We start from the raw sequence: 25,581 nt of genomic DNA on the forward strand, positions 1-25,581 counted from the left end.
GAACTCATAGATTCATTGAATTACAGGCTTTACTTGAACTCTTAGATTACAGTTTAAACAGAGATTACAAATTAGATAGGATTGTTTCCCCCTCTTCGCTATGCTCGTCTCACCTCAAAGAAAATACAACAACAAACAACTACTACTTTCAGTTTCGGTTGCATGTGTTGCAAACCTGCCTTTTTTTTTTTTTTTTTTCTATGAGAACGTCGGTATCTCTGACACCGGAGACAACTCCCAGATTTATATCCATCTGCTGCATATACCATTTTGGTATATCAGAAATTCTGGATGTGGAACATTTTGCTACCACTTATTAAATCTTTTTAATGTTTTTGCTTCTTTTTCCTTTGAAGGCGAAACAAACCTGGAAACTGTTTGCTTCATAAAAGAATTTTCAATCGTTTACGGCTTTCTACATCATGCCGTGCGTGTGATTAATAGCCCTAAATGAACAACGTACATGCCACCTTTTATTCCTGTATCATTTCGTGAGAGAAGATAACATAACAATTGAGTCGCCCCCACAGGATTATACGGACAAAACCTTTTCTTACTATTGTCTTACTTTCCATTTGATTCGGGTAAAAAAAAAAAAAAAAAAAAAAGGACACTTTCAAGTTCTTGTTCGAATTTAAAAGTTTTAAGTGAGAGAAAAACACAGTGTACTCTACAATATTTATATCTATTTCTCTCTTACTTGAATCCCTCAAATTCTAACTCAAGTTCTTGTCCCAATTTAAAAGTTTTAAGTGAAAGAAAAACACATAAATAGACTCTATAATATTTATATATATATTTCTCTCTTACTTGAATCCCTCAAATTCTAACAAGAACTTGAGATTGCATAAAATGAAATCAATAAAAGCTAAGACCGGGGGGGGGGGGGGGGGGGGGGGGGGGGGGGGGGGGGGTGGGGGGGTGTTATCGGCAGTGCTTCCTTACATCCTCCCTTTGGGTAACAGCTGTATGAACTGTTGGCCAGCGATATTATTTTCTTTTATTCAGACTGACATTTATTTTGTTAAAAAAATGAAACAAAGATAGGGACATAATTTGACATTTGCTCATAGTTTTGCCGTCGGTTGACTGAAGGATGGATCGATGCAAACGACAACCTGTAAAAGTATTCTGGTGTAAGATACAAACGTTTCGGGGCAAGTTGGGCCGTAAAGAAACATCTCATTTTTGCAGAAGTTCATACCTTGCCAACACTTTTACCGGAATGTAGATATTCAACAGCATCTGCAACAGCATTGAGGCCCAAAAATCTTTTTGGGTCTATGACAACCTAATATACGATGGAATCAGGAAAAATTAGAAATTCCGAACACCCTGAAAGAGAAAGCTAAAACAATGACATGGCTTTTAGAGAATGATTGGATGGCTTAGAATGCAAGAAAGAAACACTTCATGATAAACATCTATGTTTAGGGAGGGACTTCCAATTTAACTTTCTTTTCTAATATTTCTACGTAGCATTATTCGAAACAAAATGATAGATTACGTGTAATTTAGCCTTTTAATTTCAACTTACTGGCTAACATAACGAGCAATGACATTAAAATAATGCTACTCTATATTCTTCATCGACCTTGGCATAAGCATCCAGATAAAAAAGAACGAGTACGCACTAAGGTTGTATTCTCTCTCTACGTACCCTTTCTCTCTTCTGAAAACCTAAACACACCACCACCCTCATCTACCCTAGAACGGAGAGTGACTTCTCACCGCCAGCACAAAGAGTTTCGATAGGCTCCGGCGACTTCGCCGAGGGCTGTCCGGCGTAGACTCTCTCCGGCAACCTGGTTTCTTCGCAAAATTTGTTTTTGTCGTGTTTAAAGAGGCAAACTCGACCGGCGTTCCTGGGCTCCTGCCACAGAAAGCTTCGACGGGCTCCTGGAGCCCATTCAGGGACCTCTAACATCGGTCCCCCTCTGGTGACCCTTTTTTTGGCTGCCTTCAGACATCTTCAATTTTCTCTACGTACATCCTTAGTTTTCTCCGTACATTTCCATTCAACGATGGTAAACACCCTCTTGGGTGGTACGTGACGGGTTTTCACAACTGTTTTTGGGGCTTTGTGCTCAGTATGGGTTCTTCTATGGAGTTGGTCATATAATCCTTTACACTGGTGAAAGAGGGGAGCATGTTGGCCATTACTAAAAGGAGTTGAAGGCTGATATCTAAGTTGGTTTTGGGTTCAACAATGGTACAGTGGCTGGCTAAGGCCATGGATGCGTGCACAAAGGATGAGAAACAAGATTTTTTCTCCACTGTCCGGGAAGGTAGTAGCAATTTCACGGCGCATCGCTGCTCGAATGCTCAAGGACGTTATATGGAGGTGGAGTATGGTAGTGGTGGTGGGAGGAGGAATTTTATTTTTATTCCTGAGGAGGGGGCAATGGCTGGAGAAAGATGGGGGAGTTGCTGCGTGATTTTTCCTTCGGCAAGAGAATAGCTCACAGGGAGGCATTGCTAGTGGATCAGTCCAGTGGGTGTCGTTTTGGGAGTGAGAACTTGGAGGTAAATCATAAAGACCTAAGTTCATCCTCGGTGGTGGGGCGTTCTTATGCGACAGCTACGAAGAGGGGTCATGCTTCGGGGGTTCAAAGTGAGGGGGTCTGCAAATCACACCTCAGAATCAGCTTGTTTCTTACAACCCTGAAAGCAGGGCTATTTTTGTAGACAAGAAAGCTATCCCTGCCTTCAACTTGTCGAGATGGAGGCAACAGGGTTGTAAGAAACAAGATAGGCCGAATCCTTTAAACTCTAATAAAGGAAAACGGAAAATTGGATTTGGCTCTGTCCCTATAACCAGATCCAAAAGAGTATGGTGGGTCAAAAGGAAATCTGGGTTATTTGAAGCGGGGTTTACATCGGGTATCGGCGTAGAGACATTAGTAATGGAATGTCATTCAACTCGTGTAACACAGGATAAACCGATAGTCGGTATTACACCCTTGGACCCCGAAGAAACTATGGCTCCCTCGTTGGAGTTGAAGGAAAATGGTGTACTGCTGAGGTCTGAAGGAGATGTAGGATCCGCTATCACCCTAGAGGTGAAGGGACTTGCTGTTACCCCAGAATCTTCAATGGGAACCCTGATACTATTGGAGAGAACCAATGGAGTTGCTGGAGAACTAATGGGTTTGGCGGTGGTGCCTTGTGTAGAGGAATGTCTAGAATCAGGAGTGCAGTCAAATACTATATCTGGGGATAATGTTGCTCCTCTGGTCTCTCTTCCTCCAATAGTGGATTGGATTTTGTCTAAAGTTAACGAGATTCAGCAGTTCGTGAGAATTTCATATGGCGGATGCGAAGACCAATTTAAACTAATCACTGCGATTGATGCAAGCCACGCGCTTGAAACCAAATCAAGTTTCAAGAAAAGCAGGGAGTTACAGCGTCTTTCTTAGGCAATCAACTATGACGCTAAGGGTGGTAGCTCAACTAGAGAGAAGTCTAAAGAGAGGGCATTGTGAAGACGGGAAACAAGGGGTTGGAGTTGGGTTTTCAGGTAGAGTTTTAGTTCTACAGGAAACAAGGGGTTGGGGTCGGGCTTGTTGTATTTTAGGTTGTTTTTTCACGGGCTTTTTGGGTCATTAGGGGCTTCTAATATGGGTAACGTGTTTTCTTGTATACATTTAGTGTACTTGGTTATTCTTTTTGATATATATAATATTTTTACTTATCAAAAAAAAAAAAAAAAAAGCTAGTACTTGCAAAGAAAAAAAAAAAAGGCTAATTCAAGTAACAGATAAAACATATTCTAGGGTACATGCATTACCTTCAGCTTTCCCTCAGAAAAAATATTAAACAGCCTGTCCAAATGCTGTTGCCATGAGTGACTATGTTGTACCAAGAAAAAGCCAGACTGAAAAAAAACAAAAACAAAAACAAAAATTGGGATGGTTAGACTACAAAATATTTAGGAAACAAGAAAATAAAATATTTAACTGATCATCATAAGAAAACTTGACAGGCTTATTTTCATAGTGTTTGCTTAATGGCCAAATAATAAAAAATGCAACAGTCGAAATTTTTTCATTTTTCCTTTTCAAGCAAGATTTATGGAACTGTCGCTTCTCTTTGATGGTATGCACATTACTTTAGTGCATAATACTGAGACATGGTGTTAGAATCTCAAAATGGTGACAGGCATAAGCCAAATATGGAATAATCAATCTTCATTGATTTTAATGCCTTAATTTTTTTTTGATAAGTTTAAGACATTGATTACTGATGATATCATTGATAAGACCTCAGGAAAAGTTATATTCTCTGAACTAGACACACTAAGCAAGAACAAAAATTTATGTCCTGCGTAGCACTTGTCTGCATTAGATCTGATGGGGGTCAAGGATAGGAATTTCTACCAACAATCGGATATTAGTATTTAAAAAGTTAAATGAGAGAACATCTGGACGAAATATACTAATGAAAATATAGTAATAGATCCAACTAATTCACTTGAATTTTTAATATCTATCTGTTTCGTATGAATTTATCTGACTAAAATAAAAATAAATGTCGTCGTTATTAATGACAATATACCACAATAGCAGTTTTAGCCTTCAGCAGCTACATACCACAGTTTGGCTTTTAGCCAAAATCTTTTCACATAGGCCAGTATAATTTGATGGCTTCCATCCGTGCTCCCCTTGATACTGACACCAGAATAAATCAGTTTATCAAGTATAAATCTAATCGATGATCCATGCCAAAGAACAGTCATCAAACATAGACAAAAGGCTAACAGGAGATAGTGCTAAATCTACTTTGCTATAATTGTTAACTCAATGAAATAATGAAATTAGTGTTTATGGGGTAGTTTATAAGGATAGCTACATTCCATACATGAGAGCTCTCCAAAGCTGCAGGTCAATCATTAGATATGTGGAACAAGACTTTGTCATCAAGAACTTGAAAAGGAGCACCAGAGGTAACTTATTGTTAGATATTGAAGTAGGAATATAAAGACATTGATACATATTGCTAACAGGAATCTGTGTTTTTTTTTTTTTTAAATGATGAGGATCCTGGAGATAGAGTAGATGCAACATGTCTTTTATCCGGTTAAACTCCGGGCCTGTGTAATGCATCCCCATCACATATATCAGGTGAATCATCGGCTTTTCGCAAATGGGACGTGACCCCTAGATATTGTTTGCACCTAAGGTTTGAACCTTAGACTTGGAGGGAGCATGCCATCAAGACCAAGGCCCTTACCACTTAACCCAAACTCTAGAGGTTGCCGACAGGAATCCATGTAATATTGTTCATCCATCATACCCTAAAGTTAAGTAAGCTTACAATTCAACATCCTGATCTATGATTAATTTTACAGGATACAAAATGCGATTATAAACACATCTATTCACAATTAAGTGAAGTGGTAAGGCTTTATTGACTTCTTAAGATCTGTATGCTAACGGGTAAATTCAATATGCTAAAAAATTTCAACAATGAGCATGACACTTTGGAGTCTAAAGCTTATTTCCTTCATATTTCCAACTTCATTGGGCAATAACCAGTGATATGCCTTAAAAAATTATAAACCATTAGTGCTATAGCTTTGTTTTATAATGCTGCTAAAGTTTCACTGAAGCAATTGTTATACAGAATCCTTACTACTTAAAACCAATTATCTATGAACCTTTCCTTCTCAGAAAAATAAAAGGAAACATCCACAGAAAAACACTTATCACAATAAAATACTTTCAGTGAAATATTACTTTTTTATATACGTAAATAAGGTATATTACTCCAAGAATAGGCCTAGCCCAGTATATACAAAAAACAACCCCGACTAGGAGGGTGCAAGGGAAAAAGAAAATCATGAAGGGCCATGCCATTGAAATCAACAGCATAGGACCAAGTATGTAAAGTAGTATAAAATAAAGCTATAAGTTCCTCTAGCAATCTCTCCTTGTCCTCAAACATCCGCGCATTACGTTCCTGCCATAGACACCACATGACACACATAGGAATCATTTTCCAGACTGCTGAAATCTGATGTACCCCTCCCATACTTGGCCAACTAGCCAAGGCTGCCACCACCGTCTCTGGCATAACCCAACCCTACTCTACTCTACCCAGCACCCCATCCCATAAAGCCCGTGCTATGTCACAGTGTAACAAGAGATGATCCACCGACTCGCCCCCTCCCCTACACATACAACACCAATCTGCTATAATACTTCTCCACTTCCTCAAATTATCAGTTGCGAGAATCTTGTCCAAAGATGTTGTCCACACGAAAAAAGCTACTTTGGGAGGCGCCATATTATATGAACTATGTGAAATATTACTTCTCACCCATATTAAGAGAACTATATGAACTAGACTCGTATCAAATCCAGTTATGTTTAGATTTAATAAGAAATTATCCATGCATATATGTGTCTCTGTGTAAAATTGTTTTCAAGAATATCATGGAAAACTAAGATTCATATAGAATTCACTAACAGATCTCCATATCTAAACATGGAAATATTTAAGATGAAGTTCAAATCATACTCCAATGAACTGACAAGCCCGACTAATAGACAGTTTCTAACAGCATTTAAGTAATAAATTAAGCAGAATCAATGTCAATGAAACACCAGCCATCTGAGAAGCTTGATAAAAAACGATGACTAGATAAATAATGAAAATAAAGAAAAAGAATAAAAAGAACCTGTGATATCATTCCAATCACAATAAGTCGTCCATGGATTGCCAAAGCATTCAAGCACAGGTTAAACATGCCACCGCCCACAGACTCATAGACGATATCAACACCTTTGGGAAACTCTTTCTTAAGAACCTGGAAAAGTCAGATGATGTCAACATCAACCAAAAACTCAGATGTAAATATTCCCTGCATATGAACTTAGATGACCAAACATAGCAATACTCCATGGTTTGGGATGAGCAAGATGGAAAGCATATATAACACAGGCAACTAACGTCCAAGTGCATGTCACAAAGCTTCTGAACCCACCAAGTACAACTACAAACAAAAGATAAAAAGGGAAAACAGAAAGAAAACTGAGTAAAGAGACGTACAGTTTTTATGTCTTCAGCTCTGTAGTCTATGACCCGATCAACTCCCAACTTTTTCAAGAGCACGGCCTTTTCCTCACCTCCACAAGTTGCAACCACTGTATTTCCGGCTAATTTTGCAAGCTGCAGACACATGAATTCCTAATCACCTTTCAATATAAGAAATATAATCTTAATAATAGAAAAATGAGTAAAAATAAGAACCAATAACATTGAAAACTGATGCTATTATTCCCAGCATTCATTGCTTCTGTCAAATAAATAATTGTATTATGAATATCATAACATATGAAAAGCAGATTTCAATAGGACAATCAGAGCAAAATGGAGTACAGGTACCAGTTGTCTACTTTTCCATATTGATCTTTTTTTTCCTTATGTTCCATATTGCACATTTAAACTTTCTATGTCACTATCTGGTATGTGGACAAGAATTCATTATTGCACAAACAATGAAATCTTCAACAACAAAATAGCAAAGATATGTCATAGAGAAGTATCACAATAGTCAAAAGAAAACCTGGACAGCAAATTGGCCCGTCCCTCCCGCAGCTGCAGTAACAAGAACTACTTTTCCAGATTCCATTTGTCCAACCTAAAAGTTCCGCATGAGAAAAATATTGTTAAATGAAGGTAAAGGTGGGGTCCCTGAATAAACCATATTGAAAACAATGGGGAATTCAGAACAAATAATATTGTGAATAAACGGTAAAGATATGCAAGGAATTGAACAGGAAGCTATAATGGCCGATATGATGATAAGGGTCCATCTAAAAGGATAAAAAAATAAAGTTTGTGTGTAGAGTAACCTTTTCTAGTGCAATGGATGCTGTCAATCCTGAAGTAAGCATGGCAACCACTTCTGGATCTGGTCTTGCCACAGGGAGGGCGTGTTTCGAAGGAACCTAACCCAGGTACAATATACAACATTAAGTGGAATTTCTCAATTATATCTGAAATAGATATGAACACAAATTTTACTAAACATCAAAACAGTTTCTTCTGAGATAGTTTACCATTATGAATTCAGCATAACTTCCAAAAGTCATGACTGCAGCAGGGGTGCCAATTGTCAAGTCAGTCACAGAGTCCCCAACTGCTGCAATTATTCCCACAGCCTGCGAAATCAAAGTGAAATGAATATCAACTAGCCACCCTAGGTAGGCGTGCTAGCACTAAAGAATAACTATTCAACCACATGATGGAGTATCGACAAATAGCATCATTTATTCCTAACCTCAAAACCAGCATCAAATGGAAGACTGGAGCCTTGGTCTTTATTTTGGCCACTGAAATAACGCCCTGAGCTGAAATTTACCTATCAAACAAATAACGCCCTGATCAGAACAGAGAGGACAGCCTGCTGTGGCTGCAAACAAATAACTCCAGATTTACTGTAAAATCTTTTTATAAGGAATTAATTAGTCAGGGAGTTAAAGACTATCCCTGGAAATGTATTTGGAGGGCAAAGGTGCCTAGTAAGGTTGCTTTTCTCTGTTGGTTGGTGTCCTTGGGAAAATATTAACCACGGAAAATTTGAGGAAGAGGTTTTTTTGTGGTTGATTGGTCTTTTATGTGTAAGAAGGAAGGTGAATCTGTTAACCATCTTTTTCTTCACTGTGAGGTGGCGTCAATTTTGTGGAATGATATTTTAGCAAGGGTAGGCATTGCTTGGGTGATGCCTATGCATGTGGCAGATTTTTTTGGCTTGCTGGCAAGGTTCAGTGGGATGTAGAGGCAGTGCAGCAGTGTGGAGGATGATTCCCTTATGTTTGTTTTGGTGCTTATGGCTTGAAAGAAATGGGAGGGTTTTGAAGATTGTGAACATTCTATGGGGAGTTTCAGGACTTTTTCTTTAGAACTTCAAGTTTTTGGGTGAAGAATCTTGTAAGGGATGGGAACATTTGTCATGTTTTATTTTAGTACTGTTTTCGCTTTAGCTTGTATTTAGGTGTACTCACTTGTATACATCCTGTGTACTTGGGCTATTCGTATTTACTTGGAATAAAATCTCTTATTAACTATAAAAAAAAAAATAGTCTTCGGCAGAATACATTAACAAACAACAGATTGTGCACACATGAGAGAGAAAGAGAGACTAATGTTATTGTACAAAATGGGGACATAAGAACTCAACATCATGATACTTGGTAACAAACACTTCACGATACTTCTGTTTCAGAGATTCCCATCGCCAGTGGGGATCATAATCCTTCTCTCACCACAGCAAAGAAGACAGACTAATGCTTTTACTTACCTACCAAGGTCTCTCGGTGAAATAACTAGATGATGAGAAAGGGTCGCCAAATCATATGAACTTTACATTACAACAAGAAAACTGGTATAAACTCTAACAAGCTTTATGCTTAATTCGATATCTCAGCAAGTCCTCAAAACCATGCATTAGTCCGATGACTACACATGTACTAAATAGAAAAAAACTACCAGAGACAAAAATAATGTCTTTCATGTAGTCAAGGTACCATACCAAAAAAAAAACAATAAAATACGCCTTCTCCCACCAAGTATCACCTAGTGTGCCTAAGATCACTGCATGAGAAACAATGTTTTGACAACTCACATTATTAACTATGTTTTGCAGTCAAATATTAACATTAACAGCAATATCCACATTCCACAGTGATACTACAAAAGACAGCTGCTAATTTAGTTGAATCACCAGAACCAGAAAAACAGAATGGAGGATGGAGTTTAGACATATCCAGAGAGATGGAGAGAAAGTCGTATGCATAAAAGTAATTTTGATAACAGAAAAATCATAAACTCAAAATGATCCTTTCAAGGAAAGTACTACTTACATCACTAGCATTTACACCAGCATAAATGATTTTCACAAGAACATGATTTCGCTTGATGGGCAATCTCAATGGCGTGCTCACAATGCGGGTAGCATTACGAAAATTGTGACTTAAGGTGTGAACAACTCTGAAGAGCAAGAATAAAAAAAAATCAGTAACTTACAGAATGCAACAACCAAACCCCTTTTTTGTAACAAAAGAAATGAACGAACAAACCACTTGCCTATCAAGAAATTCAAGAGTAAATAAACAATAAGCACTTGAATTTAATTATATGAAGTTATGAAGTGCCAACAAAATCAATAAAAATATATGAAGATATGAAGTGGCAACAAAATGTGAAGATATAAGAAGATTAAAACAACCCCGCCTCATGAGAGTTTTACAGCTTGTTGCAACAAACAAAGTGTATGAGCACTGTAAATGTGCTAGCATAGGTGCCACTATTACTTATAAAAATAAAAATAAAGCATAGGTGCCACTATTAATAGCTGCTTTTTATTTTTTCAAACTTCTCCATTCAATTTTGCTAGAGTTCATCTAATGTGGTCTCTAACCCTACCTGATCACCCCTTATTTTTTCCCCAAAATTTTTTTTGTTCATTTATTTTCTTTACATGTTCCTCTACTTAAAAGAGGAAAAGTTCTTCACAAAACAGATAGGAGCAATCACAAGAATATCTCGGGTATACTGAAGGAGTTTATTAGTTGAACTGAATGGCTGTCCTTGGCATATAAGAGGACTGTGGTACACAGAGTTTCCTAAATGGAAGGTCAGGTTGGCCATCTGATTGAAGGGGGAGTTTCAAGTTCAAATCACACCAATAAAAGTAGTCAAGTTGGACCTGAAATCTAACAAATAAATGCTGTAGCAACTATTACATAATAAATAAAAAATTGCTTGTACATATGCTCGCTGGAGCTCAATAGGTTCACATAAAGCAACAATATAACACAAAAGGGATGAGCCAAGAATTATACTTCATTTCTTTTACAGCTTAAAAGATAAAAGTTTGGCAAACTAACATTTTCTCAAAACTCTTGGGAAGTTGAAAATTTGATGAGACCTTGAGCGGAAACCTTTTCTTGGAACTTGAAGAACGCACCAAGTACTTTTTTTCCTCCACAGGAGTGGGCCAATATTCCATGCCTCTACGATTGGTAATCCAGAGGCATGAACCAGCTTTACTCTCATCGGTGATAAGTTCAAAAGCACCTAAAAGGCATAATATCTTGAAACATCATAAATTGCTTTTAGAGAAGTTAGGTTAAAAAATCACTGGCCTTAAAAATTGGGTAAGATTTTTATTCAGCATGGATATTATTAACTTCAAGAGTAAACACATGGTGGCATTAATAATATACCTAAAGTACCAACCTAGCACATTCGAAGATATATATACACAAGATATTTGAAGCAGGTGGCAAAGCCTACCCACTGGCCTTTCTCAAAGTTTTCAAATTCTTAACTTAGAACAATGTAAGGTTGACATTATGCAAAACACTAAGTTTCCTAGCCACTGCTGCTAGACATATATACTCTCTGATTTTGGCTTTTACATTTAACAAATATCATGGGGCCCAAGCATTTGAAAAGTTAGCATACCATATATCCAAAACAAATGTATTCTAACCTCCCCCCCGAAAAAAAATGCAGATCCATCCCGCCCCAACCCCCACATATACCACCAAAAAGAGGTGAGACTAGGTAATATAGACATTTCAGTGCGTCAGTATCAAAATGCTACAAAAAATAAAACCTTGCATCTTATAAGAAAAGAAAATATACGAGGGGCTTGAAAAAGTTTCCAACCACTAGAAATACAAAAGAGCAACTTGTTAGTAGAAATCTACTTGACAAATAAGCACTGGAATAAAATTTCATTGAAGGAAAGATTATACGTTGGGCTTACCTTTTACCACCATTTCCATAGGCACAAAGCCCCCATTAAATCAACAAATTTAGTATCAATTTTTAAGCCCATCTCTGTTTGAACAAACTGCAAGCAAAATCCATAGGTCCATTACCGCTATTTGCAATATAAAATTTACCAGACAAATCCTGATGTTATCAAATCAGACAGAGAGAAACAAAATTACTCTCCTTGTCATCCCATAACGAAATAATAATAGTAATAACCAAAAAAAAAAAAAAATTCTATGGAAATTCTTGAGTTCCATAGTTCAACCAGTTCTTTTTCTAGTCCTTTAATTAGACTTTAGGGGTGCTACCCGCATGGTGAAACCGCACCCCGCCCCACGTTCAACCCATTGTCTAAAAATTTTTTTTAGACCCAAATTATAATATAATTTAAAGTATAAATTAAAATTTATACATTAAAAAAAATATAAACTCATTAGAGTTATATTTACATTGCTTAACTATCACTATTGTATTGCCTTGGCCTCCTATATAATGGTTGGCCTAGGAGGGCAAGGCAATCCATTAATTTGAAATTGAATTTAAGTTTTTAACAAATTGTATATATCTATATACAATATATTTATATAAATTATTTATATAAATATTAAAAATTATAATTTTTTATGCTAAAAATGGGAGGAGTGCAGAGCGGGAGCAGGGGCCCTGTAACACCCCGACCCCAAAAGTGTGATTTTATTATTATTATTATTATTATTACTACTATTTTATTGTTATCTTTATTGTTATTATTTTATTAGATATGTTGGGGATAGTAATTTGTTTTGAATAGAATTTCTCTACTATACGCCTTTTTTATCTTTCTGTTTGGTCTGAGAGTTTCCTGATTTGAAATTATCCCTAACTCAAACACTTCAAAACTCTAATATCCTCTCAAGTGTTCCTTTCCTTGTGGGAGTAGTTTTCTAAAGTTTAGTCAAACTCAAACCCCTCCTCGATCACTCACGATAGCTTCCTACCCCTCATCTATAAAACCCACGAGACCCTTAGCAAAAACCATGAAACTTGCACACACTAGCCACCATAGCAGCCTCGGCAGACAGAGAAAACCACTTCCCAACAGCCACCCTAGCACTACTCTTCATACCAAGTCAGCCACCTCGCCGGAAACTACCACAGAGCACGCCGACGGTAAGCTCTCCTTCCTCCATGACGTGCGTAACCCATAAGTCCTCTGGGTCTTTGTTTTCTCCCCACCGAGAATAAAAAACAGCCCCTGCATTTGTTCCCAGCCACCGTCAACCAACAGCCACCTCGTCGGACCACCTCCCACACCACCACAGAAATCGCCGACCAGCCCAACCCCGTTGAGCCCACTCCCTTCCAATAAGCCCATTGCCGTCGGCTACCATTTTCCTCCCTAGTGCTTATCGGCTAAACAAAACCTCTCTCTAACTCTCTCACCCCTTTTTCTCTCTTGTGTCGCACCACTGCCTAGAGACACCAACCGCGTTGCCGGTCACTCCCAGCCACCCAGAGCCGCCTTTGCACTCAGCCCCCTCTCGGTGAGTTATCGCACAACCTCCTCTCCCGTAAGCAAGTCTCCTTCCTTTTATTATTTTGTTTCAGCGTCCCTAAAATACCCATGCATTACTATAAGTTTTACACAAATACCCCTCAACCTAGTCTTACCGTAAGATGTGTCCCCTTTCATGTGTTTTTTTTTCAGCCTTTCCCAAAAAGCCCCTCCACTAATTCTGTAATTACCTAGATGCCCTTTTAACCCTTGTTGTGTAACCTCCTGAGCCTCTATTTTCCTTGGGCCTTAAGCCCAATTGGCTAGTGTTTCTTTAAAAGGTCACCAATTACGACATGAGATAGTGGAAGCAACGCTAAGAGGTAAATAGTATGATCATATAAATGCATGTGTATTGTGAATATTATTGTTATGAATGAAAGTATGATGTGCTTATGATGGTTAACTACGCTGTGCTAAGAGGCAAGTCAAGGTTAGATTCCTTTTACGATCTTTAATGAAATATGAGATTATGCTTGAATGAATGAATTTGTTATTCGATTGATTAAATGTTTACTATAATCATATGAAAGCCATGAGATGCCGACGTAGTAATTCAAGTCAAGTATGCCATATAATGGAGTAGCCATGTCCATGTAATACTTAGATTATGTATGCCATATTCATGTAGTACTTAGATCATGTATGCCATGGAATGTCATAAAACGTTCAGAGCATGTTATGTCATGTCATGTCATGTTATGTCATGTTATGCCATGTTATGCTATGTCATGCTATACCATGTACAAGAATATGTCATGCTATGCTATGTCATGTACAAGAATATGCCATATTATGTCATGTTATGCTATGCCACGTACAAGAATATGCCATGTTAGAAATGTTCATGAAGCCCAATAAATTCTCATGCATTAAGAAACATAAAAAATGTTACGATGCCACGGACTCAAATGTGGTTAACTACAAGTTAAGGGAAACATGGACCCAAGCGTGTTTCACTCCATGTTATGCAAGTTAAGTGAAACACGGACCCAAGCCTGTTTCCCTCCATGTTATGCAAGTTAAGCGTGGTTAACTACAAGTTAAGTGAAACACGGACCCAAGCGTGTTTCACTCCATGTTATGCAAGTTAGGTGAAATACGGACTCAAGCGTGTTTCACTCTATGTTAAGACAAGATAAACAAGATATTATGCATTCACGTTACATGTTTGCCATGATTATATATGCTTCCGCTCATGTTAATGATAAATACGTATGCTATATGAATCTGTGACGATATATGTATGTAAAGTCTTTCAGAAAGTCATGTTACGTGTATGATTGTAAATCTATGTTGTTATAAAGAGTCTTCAGAAATTAAGTCCATGTTAGGCCAAATTATATTTTACTGTGTGATGTGCTACTTACTGAGTATTCGACTCATTTTTGTTTGTCTTCTTGTTTTCTTCCATGTTTAATTCTTATAGATGGTGATTATGATGACGCAAAGCTAGATGGCCAGGAATAGATCTAGTACAAAGACTTAGGAAGGAATAAGTGATATGCACACCAAAATTAGATTTCTTTTATATCATTCATAGGATTAGTTTATGTTCTTTTATTTTACGTTCATTTTTCGAAACAATCATGTTCAATTCAGTTTTAATATTTTGATGCTTTTCAATAAATGAGGTATTTCAGGATATGAATCTCTTTATAGGGCATTATGTTATGAATGTTCGTAACATCTCTATCCTACGAGAACGGGGTGTTACAGCCCCGTTGGGTCAATCAGCCCCTACCCTGCATGGGGTGTTCCATGCGGGGTGGGGCGAACGAGGGCGGGGTAGTGAGGGCATGGCCCCGCTGCCCACCCCTAAGACTTTATTGATAACTCTGTCTTCAGCTATCTTTAAACAGTTAAGTGGCCACAGGTCCAAAGGGAAATGTGGTATGTTTAGATATGTTTGACTCATTTGAAATTGCTCAAAGATTTTCTGAAGGCATTCTCTGGGCAGAACAAACAAGTGACTACTTCCAGTTAGAAGGACAAGCTTATATTGCAAGGCAGTTGTTATGACTATACCGGATCAAATTTGCATTATTTTAAAAATCAGAAGGAAAATATGATAGGGAAAAGAGCTTCACTACAAGAAATATGACTCAAGAGGTACATTGGTGTCATCGAAAGGAACATATCAATTGGTGTTACCCCTAAAAAAAAACATTTAAGATTAATTACAGGTCAGCTAGGGTCCAAATGCATTGTGGGTTTAAAGTGTATGTGTTGAACACGTGTCACAATTTCCATCATACATACTGAGTGATTTAAAAGGTGGGGCGGGGGCACATTGCTGCAATCCTTAAACATGACAATTTAGGGAGATCTATTATGCAAATCAATAGTTTAAAAGATGCATTACAAAAGGGGTGTTAATTTACAGAGATCTGCCCAAAAACACTGTAGTTGTTTATCACATGCCTATTCAATTTACAGGTCAACCAGGATCAGCCATAATCAATAAAATGGTGATCATATCTCATAAGACTGAAATTTCCAAAAAATTGGAGTTAACATGTAACTGAAAACATTAAGAATCTTACCTCAGGACAAAGCACATTGATTCGAATCCCTTTACGTTTGTAGGGTGCAAGTGATCTAGTAAACATGACAACACCACCTGCAACAACATAACCACCGAGTATTAACGAATATGTAAAGAAGCCAAAAATCAAATATTAAAATACATTTTAGGATTATGGGAATATATAAAAATTCTCTGGATCTTAGAAATTCTCTCTCCTAGAAATTCTCTCCGTACACAATATATTTTTCTTCAAGCTCTGTTGAGGATGGTGGTTGTGGGAGGTTGAAGGTGGTTGGTTGGAGTGCTATTGGAAGGAAAATGTTTCCTGTGAGAAGTCTAGCAATTGAGTCCAAGGTGTTCGAGGTACGGGCACTTGGGAGTAGAGTGCTTATCACTGAGAGGGGGTGGAAAGGAGTGCAAACCTTGAGGCTGGGTTTGGAAACTGCACATTGGGTTTCAAGAACGTTGGAGGTTTGTCAAAAACACAGCAGTAAGGGATATTACTCTGCTTATAGAGAAGGAAACAGAGTGTTTGTTGCGCAGCAAGGTTCTAACTCCCGCGGCAGCTATTTGTCTCTGGTGGTATATAGTGGAGGTGGAAGTCGGAGCTTTATCATCATACTTGGGGACAGAGATGGAATGGGATGGAGAAAACTTGCGGCGGCGTTGAGGGAGGTTGGCAGTGAAGGTGGGAAGAGGAGAGTTCTTCCGTCTTCGTCGACAGTAGCTTTCACGTATAAGGAGGCTTTGCAGTCAACTAGAGATGTGCAAAGGTCAGATATGGCAGGCCTACTATGGGCAGGTGATCTTCCTGTTTTGGGAGAAAATCAAAGACAAGATGGAAGTGGCAGGTGGTCTGGGCAAGTAGAGGCAAAGATTTTGCAGGAATTACGGGATATGGAGGCTATGCTGGAGGAGATGAATCTTAAAGTTAAGGGACTCATACGGTGCGTTTTAGGTAAAGAAGAATTGGGGCTGGGCTTGGGGAGTGGGCTGGAAACAGGGATAAAGAATGCAGGTGCTGGGCCAAAAGGGAAGGCCCAGGATGCAGGTGCTGGGCCAGCTCAAAGGCCCGAGCCCACTCCACCTTTATGGAGGAAGAAACCAACGCATGCAGCAGGCCCATCAGGGGGTGGGTCAGTGACATCGACGCCGGCGATGACGAAGCCGAAGGACGGAGTGGTTTCGCCGGAAGCATCGTCGTCGGCAGTGATGCAGCTTCCGAAACCCACAGCTCCTATTGTTTCGGGTTCTCTGGAGGGGCCCGATATATGTACACCAAGACCGAGTCTTGGGCAGGGACTGGCACAAAACAGTGCGATGGCGTATGGCGACTCAGACGGGGGCTCGGCGGTGGCTATACAGCCGTCGGTGGCGGAGGTGGGGGATTTTGTTGAAGGGAATGGTCGAGAACTGTGTATTTTCGATGATGGGCTGCCACATAACCTTTCGGCGAGTCAAGGGATGCCTGTGGAGTTGCTGTTCTAGGGACAGATCCAGCTGGATAGGCCTTTGGGTTTGGTCCATGGTAAGCTTTCGAAGGGAGCTCGATCAGAGGCTATTGTTGCTGTGGAGTGTGGAAGTACATCAGAGATAGAAGGGGATGGCCAGTTGATGAAGCTTGATAGAAGTAAATGCTCTACAGAGGGGGAGGAGTCTGCAAGAGTGGATCCTACCCCAATAAGTATGATTCTTCCTACTGTTTCAGATGATTGGGTATTGAAAAAGGTAGAGGAACTTCAAAGTTGCCTGGGAATTTCGTGCAAGGGTTATGAAAATCAGTTTAAGGCTTTGATTATAGCCATTGAGGCACGTCAACATAGTGCAGGGTCAAAAAGAGATAGGGAGTTGAAGAGGCTGACGTGGTCCATTAATTATGATGGAAAGGAGGGGAGTGCAAATCGTGGACGAAACAAGGGGAGGGCTGGTATAGTTGATAAATGAAGCACAGAATTTTGTGTTGGAATGTTAGGGGGTTGAACGAGTTTAATAAACGGTTGCAAATAAGAGCTTTATTAAGGCAATGGAAAGTGGATATCATTTGCCTGCAGGAAACAAAATTGAAACTTATCACTAGAAGAATTATTAGAAGCTTATGGAGTTGTCAATATGTAGGCTGGAAATATTTACCTTCGAAAGGGGCTTCGGGTGGAATTGTGATTATGTGGGATAAGAGGGTGGTGGAGAATAGTGATGAGTTTGTGGGAGAATATTCGGTGGGATGTTCTTTTAAAAATGTTGAAGATGATTTTTTATGGGCATTCATTGGGGTTTATGGTCCTAATTTGGATATTGAGAGGAGGTTACTTTGGGATGAGCTTGCTGGCCTATGTTCTTGGTGGGAGGTCCCATAAAACCAAGCCATGGTGGATTTTTCGGATTTTATTTTTGAGGTAGGACTTATGGATTTACCGTTAATGGGAGGTGATTACACTTGGTCTAATAATCAAACCTGGTCAAGATTGGACAGATTTCTCATTTCTCCCTCGTGGGAGACACAATATCCAGATGTAAGTCAGACTGGGCTTCCAAGGATATGCTCTGATCATTTCCCTGTAATGTTAGATTGCGGTGGTATCCAAGGGGGTAGAAGGCCGTTCAAGTTTGAGAATATGTGGTTAAAGATGGATGGCTTTGTGGATTTGGTCAGGCAATGGTGGAATTCTTACCTTATTGAGGGCAACCCCAAGTTATGTATTGGCGGGAAAGTTGAAAGCTTTGAAGAAGGATTTGAAGACTTGGAATGAACAGGTAGTTGGTGATGTAACCTTACAGAAGAAGAGTTTGTTTCAAGAGTTACAAGGCTTGGAGGGTGTAGGGGAAGAAACAACAGAAAAGGTCAAGTAGTTTCTGAACTAGAAAGATTAACCCTAATGGAAAAGATTTCGTGGAGACAAAAGTCAAGGGCTTTGTGGCTTCGGGAGGGGGATAAAAGCACAAAGTTTTTTCATCGCATTGCCAATGCACATAGGAGGTTCAACTCCATTGAGTCCTTGAACATAGATGGAGAAGTATCTTCAGACCAGGTTGAGATAAAGGAGCATGTGGCAGGGCATTTTGAGCATTTGTTATCGGAACCTCATTCATGGAGGCCTACGGTAGATGGCCTAGCTTTTGAGGTCATAGATCAAAATAGTATGGCTTGGGTGGAGAGACCTTTTGAAGAGGAAGAGGTACAACAAGTAATCAGGAAAATGAATAAAGATAAAGCTCCAGGCCGGAATGGATTCACTATGGCTTTTTTTTTAGACTTGTTGGGAGGTGGTGCGAGAGGAAGTAATGCTGGTTTTTCAGGAATTCTTCACTTATGGCAGATTTGAGAAAAGCTTAAATGCTACTTTTATTGCATTAGTCCCTAAAAAGGTTGGTGCAAGAGAGGTACAAGATTTCAAGCCGATTAGTCTTGTGGGCAGTGTGTATAAGATACTTGCCAAAGTTCTAGCTAATAGGATGAGCACTGTCATGGAGAAGATTATCTCTAAGTCTCAAAATGCTTTTGTGAGGGGGAGGCAAATTTTGGACTCAGTTCTTATAGCTAATGAATGTTTGGATAGCAGGTTCAAGTCAAGGGTTCCAGGTATTTGATGCAAACTCGATATGGAGAAGGCATACGATCATGTTAACTGGGATTTTCTGATGTATATGCTGAGGAGATGTGGGTTCGGGGAAAAATGGAGGAAGTGGATAAGGCATTGTGTGTCAACGGTTCGCTTCTCGGTTCTAGTAAATGGTGATCCCATGGGCTTCTTTAATAGCTCACGGGGTCTACGTACTATCACCCCTTTTATTTGTCCTAGTAATGGAGGCCTTAAGTCGAATGGTGTCGGCGGCAATAGAAGGAGGATTTTTTTCAGGTTTCTCGGTGGGAGATATTCACGGCTCCACCATTATTTCTCACCTTTTGTTTGCAGATGACACTTTGCTTTTTTGTGAAGCAAATGCAGGACATATTCAATCTTTGAAGGCCATTTTACTTTGTTTTGAAGCGGTATCCGAGTTGAAGGTTAATCTTGCCAAGACGGAGATGGTTACGGTTGGTAGGGTTTGCAATATTAGAGGGTTGGCGAATACTTTGGGATGTGGGGTCTCTTCGTTGCCATTGAAGTACCTTGGTCTTCCGTTGGAGGCTTCTTTCAAAGCTAAGACAATTTGGGAGGGGGTGTTGGAAAAATTTGAGCGTAGGTTGGCCAGGTGGAAAAGATTGCATCTTTCTAAAGGGGGCAAATCACACTTATTAAGAGTACCTTATCCAATCTCCCCACATATTATTTATCTTTATTTCCCCTCCCTGCTAGTATTGCTTCTAAAATAGAGAAGTTTCAACGTGATTTTTTGTGGAGTGGGCTAGGAGAGGAGTTTAAATTTCATTTAGTAGGGTGGGAAAATGAATGTTCTCCCTTGAGAGATGGTGGATTGGGGATCCGGAACGTGAGGGCGTTTTATAAGGCATTATTAGGAAAATGGTTGTGACGTTATAACCACGCGAGGAGAGCATTATGGAAAGGGGTAGTTGATATGAAGTATGGAAGTGAAAGGGGGGGTTGGTGTTCTAAAGAGGGTAGGGGGACATATGGAGTGGGGCTATGGAAGTATATACGAAAAGGTTGGTGCTCTTTTGCTAGTAATATCCGGTTGCGTTTGGGGGATGGTAGTAGGATCAGCTTTTGGCACGATGTGTGGTTTGGAGACACAACATTGAAGGATGCTTATCCCATAGTTTTCAGAATTGCACGGGAAAAAGAAGCTATGGTGGCTGACTTGCGGGTTATTAATCAAGGTTCACAGGAGTGGAACATCAACCTTACTCGGGATGCACATGATTGGGAAGTGACTGAGCTGGTGGGATTTCTGAACATGCTGTACAACATTTCTACTGCTGCCACTATGGAAGACATGATGGAATGGCGTCCTTCTAAGAAAGGGAAATTTTCGGTATGCTCTTTTTATGATTCCATTACTATGCAACAAAGGCACAATTTCCCTTGGAAGAACATATGGAAGACTAAAGCACCTACAAAGGCTGCATTTTTCGTGTGGACGGCGGCTCTAGGGAAGATTATGACCATTGCTAATCTTAGAAGACGTGGAATTATTATTATGGATTGGTGCTGTTTGTGCAGAAAAAAGTGGGGAAACGGTGGACCATCTACTTTTACATTGCGAGTTTGCTCGAGATATCTGGACTTATTTTCTCAGTAGAATGGGTATAGCATGGGTGATGCTGGGTAGGGTGGTCGATTTGTTAGCAAGTTGGAGAGGGATCACAGGGACACCACAGATTGTAACAGTATGGAAGATGGTACCTATATGTATTCATTCTATGGTGTGTTTGGAACGAACGTAATGAGAGACTTTTTGAGGATCATGAACGCTCCTTGGAAGAGTTTAGGAGTTTTTTCTGGAAGACCTTGTTTGTGTGGGCCATTGCTCTTGATTTGAATGGTCTTAGCTTTCATGATTTCCTTGTAACTGTTTCTAGTCCCTAACTAGGTGTATTCACATGTATACTTTTAGTGTACCTGGGCTATGCCTTCCTTTATATCAATAAAATATCTTATTACTTATCAAAAAAAATATATAATATATTTATCATAAAATGCATAAATTTACTGAAACAAGTGTAGAAAGGAAATCGGTAACACAATGAACAAACCTTTTGAGCTAGAGTAGATAGGATCAACGTACATCGGATAAAGACCAGAAGCAGATCCCATATTTATAATTACACCAGGCTTTTGCATAGCTTCCATGTTCTTAATCTGATTTTAGAACTGTATATGATTACTGATGCTTACAATTCAATGAGTCAATAAAATGATAACATTGATATAAATCCTTTCCTCATGAATCCATAACATCCCCAACTTATCAATACATTTTCTTTTCTTGAATAAAATTTATCAATCAGAAATCAGAAATACAACTTAGAAAAGTCTTTTTTATTGTATATCTCGCCTCCAGGCAGCTACTCTTTCTAAGAATTTGTTAGATGACCCAGAGATGGGCTTGTGGAAGTTCGTTTTATTGGTGAAGAATTGGCAAAAATGATAACAAATTTTGCACGGTAATAAGGTCAAGGAAAAACTTTTGGGATTTTAATGATAAATCCCTAGTATAATTCTACAACTTGGCATCTCAAAGAATTTAAAGTGGCCTCAACATCGTCAAAACTATTTCTGGCAGCATAGAGTAAAAACATTATATTACAAGATTACATACCGCAAGCTGGGTGCAACTAATAACTGCAATCAGGTTTACATTAATGGCGTGTCTCCATGTTCGAGTGCCATCAGTTTGGTCCTTATGGAATGGTATTGAAGTGCCAATTCCAGCGCCATTAATACAGATGTCCAATCCTTGATAAGTCGCTAAATGCTTCTCAAAAGCACCATTTAAATCCCCTGTTCATCCCATGAAGATTACATTTTTACTTAAAGGCATTGCTAAGTGTACATATGGAAGAAAAAAAATCTACACATTGAAGAAACTATCTATCTACTTCACAGGTTTAAAAAGAGACAAAACCAAAAGAATATAAACCCAAACGCGTCCGTATTTGTGTGTGCATACACAAACGCATGCTAGATTTTCAATTTATTATTGACAGCAACCTTGTTAACCCTTTGATATACATTAGTCTCTCAGTACAATGTTGTTGAGACATTGCATAGAGTACATATGCTAATCTTGTGCTCTTTTTACACAATAAAAATAGAGCGAAGAGGTGCAAACCAACAACATTAAGTTGATAATGACAATCACAATTGACCCAAATAACAACTGCACTACTTTTGGATGGAAATACCAGAAAAATAAAAGGGTCCCTCTCTAGCTCTTCAGTACTGAGCTTGAAGCAGATACATATTTCCAGTATAATAAGTTTTCATTTGTGTGTGTGTGTGAAAAATTGCACTTTCTCACCCCAAACAGTTGTGCCAATTTGGATATCCTAATGAATTTTATACTTGAGCAATCAAACCACCTGAACTAGTGATTAGTTGCAATGTTTTCCGATTTTTAAAACTCTTCAATGCTCATCATATTTATCTTAATTCACATTGTTGTTAAGTTATCACAGAACATCTAAAAGAAAGATAAGCACGTAAATGTTATGGTTAAGTATGGTGGAAGTTTTGTGAAACTTTAATGTTAGGTAATATTGCGACTGACCGATAATTAACAGTGGTATATATGTGCGTATGTGTGTGTATTTATCTTGTTAAAACATAAAACTCAGGGCCCTAAAAGCAGTGTCATAATTTAAAATGATACATATATATATATATATATATATTTCTTAAATATAAAACTCAGTGAGAGAAGTACTGAGACAAGAATATCTGTTAGAGACAGATATTATTTCTCTTACTTGTGTTGGTCACGTCGCATTTTATAAACATAGCAGCAGGAGATTCTAAGTTGGAGTGAAACTTTGCATTCTCCTTTTCAACTAGGGATGCCACTTCCGCTCCCTTTTCAGAGAAATCAACAATTGTCACAAATATTCCCTTCTTTCCAAGAGCCAAGCAAAGTGCCTTACCTACATATCAATTGCCACGAGATGACCAAATTTTATGACATGCTACATCAATGATATATCTAGAGCATGCACAAGTTATATGACATGCTGCATCTTTTGGATAAATTCCATTTTTAGTATCCAAGATATAAAAAATTATACTCTCAGCACTGCTGACATGATAGAATTTGATTTTCAAGAGAGTACAATATGCAAGCAAATAAAATTTATTTTCTCTTACAAACCAAATTCTATCATGTCGGTGGCATGGAGGATATGTGTTCTTTAGACCAGGTTGCAAGTAGAAGAACTCCCAAGATGTTTATGATGGATATTAGTTTTTGCGTATGATAAAACGCCAGATATTCACCATTTTGAATCGGTGCTATGAGCAGTTTTTGAATTGACAAGCTGCCAATATATTTATTATTACCGATTTTCCATTGTGAACCAATCAGTTTGTAGTAAGTTAGTAGCATATTTATACATGCTTAAATATTATTGGCTAGAAAGTAAAAACTATAGACGCTCTAGGCTGTGCTTGATTACATGAAATTGATACTTCGAAATTGGACCATAAGCTCCCATCCTAAAGCCACAGTCCGGTTGCTACTTCTTCCAGTGGAGTTCAAATTGGACACAAAACCTATGAACCTCAAGTAAGAAATAATAATAAAATAAAACACAAGCACGGAAACCAAGACTACAGAATTCAAACTCCGTATCAAGTCCAAATCCTCACAGCCGATCGAACACAACCCTCAACTGCAAGATCAACGCGAGCGATGGACAGAGAAAGAAGTGCAGGCTCATCGGTAGCCTATATTACTCATTTTGGTACGTCAACTCGGCTACGTTAATAGGAAGTTCTAGATTCCCTAAGAAAGAGATAGAAAATCAAAGAATACTCCGAATAAACTTTTTCATTTTACCGATTCCAGAGGCTCCACCAGTGACCAGAGCTGATAGGCCAGGTTTGAGCTCCATTTCGTTTGGAATGTGATCGCCACTCCGATGCTTGGTGACTAACGATAGAGAGAAACAGAGTCAGAGTCTCGGACTCTCGGCTCCCTTTTGTTCTTTAAAAATTAACAGGTTACGCTCTAAATTTGTAAAAGCTTTTCGCGTAGGCGACTCTTTTGTGAAGACAAAGGAGTTGAATAATTTTTTCCGTTTACGGGCAGCAAGATCCAACTTGGAAAGTTCCGTCCTATCCTCGCTGCTCGGTTTCTTCGTTATCCGATTATGGGCCGTCTGGATTGAGAAATGTTGACTATTTATAATCGAAAAATGATAATTATATTTGTGAGTGCGTAAATATTATATAATTATTTTTAAAAATTATATAAATATAAAATTTATAAAAAAAATTAAATTTTTAATAATAAATTTTATTTTTTTTTAAGTGAATGTACAACACTTATATACTTTATTATATATAACATTAATCTCGGCCGGCTGTCAGTACACTTGTCGTATTGGTATCATCTGCAAATAACCTTATCTCCTTTCTTTGGACAATAAAACGCAAAGTTGATATTGTATTTTGTACCTCTTTTCTGCGTGGATACGTTATTTAAATCGATAGGAATATTTTTTCAAAGAAATCGATAAGAAATATTAAGAATAGCAGTGTATGGTGTTGAAACTAGAGTTTTGAATAATATAGTTTTTGTTTAAATATTTAATGTCGTGTCCTTGTTTTCAGTAATAAATATAATACGTAGTCATAACTCTAATGCTGTAAATGGTGAAAGGTTTTATTCAAAAATGATAAACGCAAACGTTTTGCACGCCCTTTACCTGAATAAGCTAGAAAAACGTACATAAATGTGAAGTAAACAAGGAAGCTTGATTTGGTCCTTCTTTCTTCGTTTCTCTCTCCACCAAAACGCTCTCTATCTAGGGTTTAAAAATCTTACTTACCCCGTCCAGATCTGATTCACTCACCCTTTCTCCCCGTCTGTATCGTTCCAACACTGTCCTACCATGTCATTTTTTGATTTTTTTTTTTTTTTTTTTGTTTTCCCAGTGTAACATAGAGAAGTGTCGATCTACTACTTTCCGGCCATCCACAATCACTACGCACCGCAATGTAAGACTCCCCAACTGCCGATCATTCGGACTGCTTAAGCAAATAATTGAAAAAAGTGGCGTGTGCATCTCACGCACGGCCCAAACCGAGTGTGGATCTCACACTCCGTT

General features: G+C 38.6%; 1 protein-coding gene across 1 annotated transcript; it reads right to left on the reverse strand.

Annotated features, from left to right (window-relative positions):
- Positions 1-772: 772 nt before the first annotated feature.
- On the reverse strand, positions 773-24,598 carry LOC121258330 (prostaglandin reductase-3). The gene is given in 20 exon segments (XM_041159818.1): positions 773-1,118; positions 1,205-1,291; positions 3,791-3,877; positions 4,593-4,670; positions 6,683-6,811; positions 7,054-7,173; positions 7,571-7,645; positions 7,860-7,955; positions 8,067-8,168; positions 8,288-8,368; positions 9,870-9,996; positions 10,896-11,085; positions 11,783-11,818; positions 11,821-11,869; positions 15,874-15,950; positions 21,511-21,616; positions 22,077-22,258; positions 23,227-23,397; positions 24,309-24,390; positions 24,449-24,598. Coding segments are annotated over 19 exon segments (1,899 nt in total). The 5' UTR covers positions 24,364-24,390; positions 24,449-24,598; the 3' UTR covers positions 773-1,067.
- Between the last annotated feature and the right edge of the window lie 983 nt (positions 24,599-25,581).

The sequence above is a fragment of the Juglans microcarpa x Juglans regia genome, chromosome 3S, assembly GCF_004785595.1.
Source record: "Juglans microcarpa x Juglans regia isolate MS1-56 chromosome 3S, Jm3101_v1.0, whole genome shotgun sequence".
In the NCBI taxonomy this organism is placed as follows: domain Eukaryota; kingdom Viridiplantae; phylum Streptophyta; class Magnoliopsida; order Fagales; family Juglandaceae; genus Juglans; species Juglans microcarpa x Juglans regia.